Genomic DNA, 1,531 nt, shown 5'->3' on the forward strand with positions numbered 1-1,531 from the left:
ACGTGGTGCTGGTAGACGTTCTTGTGCAGCTTCGCGCGCAGCGTGAAGAGCTCCCGCAGCGACAGCGCGAGCTTCTCCTCGAAGGCGAGCTGCCACTGCCCGCCGTCGCACACCAGCCGCGCCGAGTTGAAGAGGCGGTTCACCCGCACGTCCACCGTCGGCTTGCCAAAGCAGCAGAGCGAGTCGCGGATGAAGTAGTCGAGCTTGTCCACGTCGATGCCGTTGCGCTTGTTGCTGATGACCTCGCCGTACTTCGCCGCGGGGCTGCAGCGGCCGCACATGAGCCCCACGACGTCCTCCACGTCACCAGCAGGCAGCAGCGGCTGCAGCACCCGCCGTGCGATGCGCTGCGACATCTCCTCGTGGTCGTACGCCACCCCGCAGCGCGTCGTGATGGCGTCCTCGAACAGATGGCTGAACGGGCCGTGGCCGATGTCGTGCAGCAGGCCGGCGAGCATCGCCTTGTGCACGTCGTCGTCGCTGATGCCCAAGTCCGGCTGGCGGCGCTTGATGTTCACGAGGAGATTCCGCGCCATGTGGGCGACGCCTATGCTGTGCTCGAAGCGCGTGTGCACGGCGCCGGGGTACAGGAACGACGAGGCGCCGAGCTGCTTGAGTGAGCGCAGCCGCTGGAACGCCGCGGTGTCCACGACCTGCATGACGACGGGCGGCAGCACGACGTGCTCGTACACGCGGTCCAGCAGCGTCGTCTCGCGCAGCCGCCGAAGGTGCATCGCGATAGGCTGGCAGGTATTGTTACTTCCACCGCCGAGCGTGCGAGGGACAGAAATAGAGAAAGAAAACACACACACGCAGAGACAGAGAGAGAAGTAGAAAGAGAAGCAAGCAAGGAAACAGTGTCATGGGCAACGCATGATGGAGTGGAGCGCACGTGTTCCACACGCCACCCCGGGCGGTGGAGCGAGGTTGGGGGCAAAAGACGTACAAACGGAAAAGTCGCGCCGTCGCCCGCACTCTTCTTAACACACAGTTAGCCGCGTGGTTGCATACGTGTAGCTAGGCATGGGCCGCCCGCTGAGCAGCAGCAACAGCAGATGGTGGGGGGTGGTGCCCACCAGCACGGCGCCGTCACTTGCCCTCGAGGACCATGTCGGGGATGAAGTCGCGTATCGGGTACTCGCGGCCGCACTGCCCGCAGACGAGCCCGCCGCCCCGCACCGCCACCTCCTGCACGGCGTGGTGCACCGCCCGCAAGTCCGCCGAGTCGTCGGAAAGGTCGACCTCCGCCAGCGTTGCAGGAAGCGCCTGTGCGGCGCCCAGCAGCTGCGGCTGCTGCTCCCGCAGCGCGTTGAAGGCGTCCACGGCGAAGGTGTAGTCCATGCGGGCAAGCATCAGGCGGAGGAACTCGGCGTCGAACCCGCAGGGCAGCACCTCCACCTCCTCGCCGCGCACCCGCAGCGGGAAGGACTGGCACTCGAGGCAGCAGAGAAAGTTGTGCGTCAGCAGCCGCATCCGTAACTACCGCTGGCCGCGCTGGTCGCTTGCTTCGTCCTGCGCCCAACGGCAGGAG

The 1,531-nt window shown here is 66.0% G+C and overlaps 1 protein-coding gene across 1 annotated transcript; it reads right to left on the bottom strand.

Annotated features, from left to right (window-relative positions):
• Positions 1 to 1,089: 1,089 nt before the first annotated feature.
• On the bottom strand, positions 1,090 to 1,473 carry DQ04_18111000 (multifunctional methyltransferase subunit TRM112; the record flags this gene model as incomplete). Its single annotated transcript, XM_009317669.1, has 1 exon — positions 1,090 to 1,473. The coding sequence occupies one exon, from the start codon at positions 1,471 to 1,473 to the stop codon at positions 1,090 to 1,092; it is 384 nt and encodes a 127-aa protein (XP_009315944.1).
• Between the last annotated feature and the right edge of the window lie 58 nt (positions 1,474 to 1,531).

This window comes from Trypanosoma grayi, assembly GCF_000691245.1.
Source record: "Trypanosoma grayi strain ANR4 Tgr_1811_V1, whole genome shotgun sequence".
In the NCBI taxonomy this organism is placed as follows: domain Eukaryota; phylum Euglenozoa; class Kinetoplastea; order Trypanosomatida; family Trypanosomatidae; genus Trypanosoma; species Trypanosoma grayi.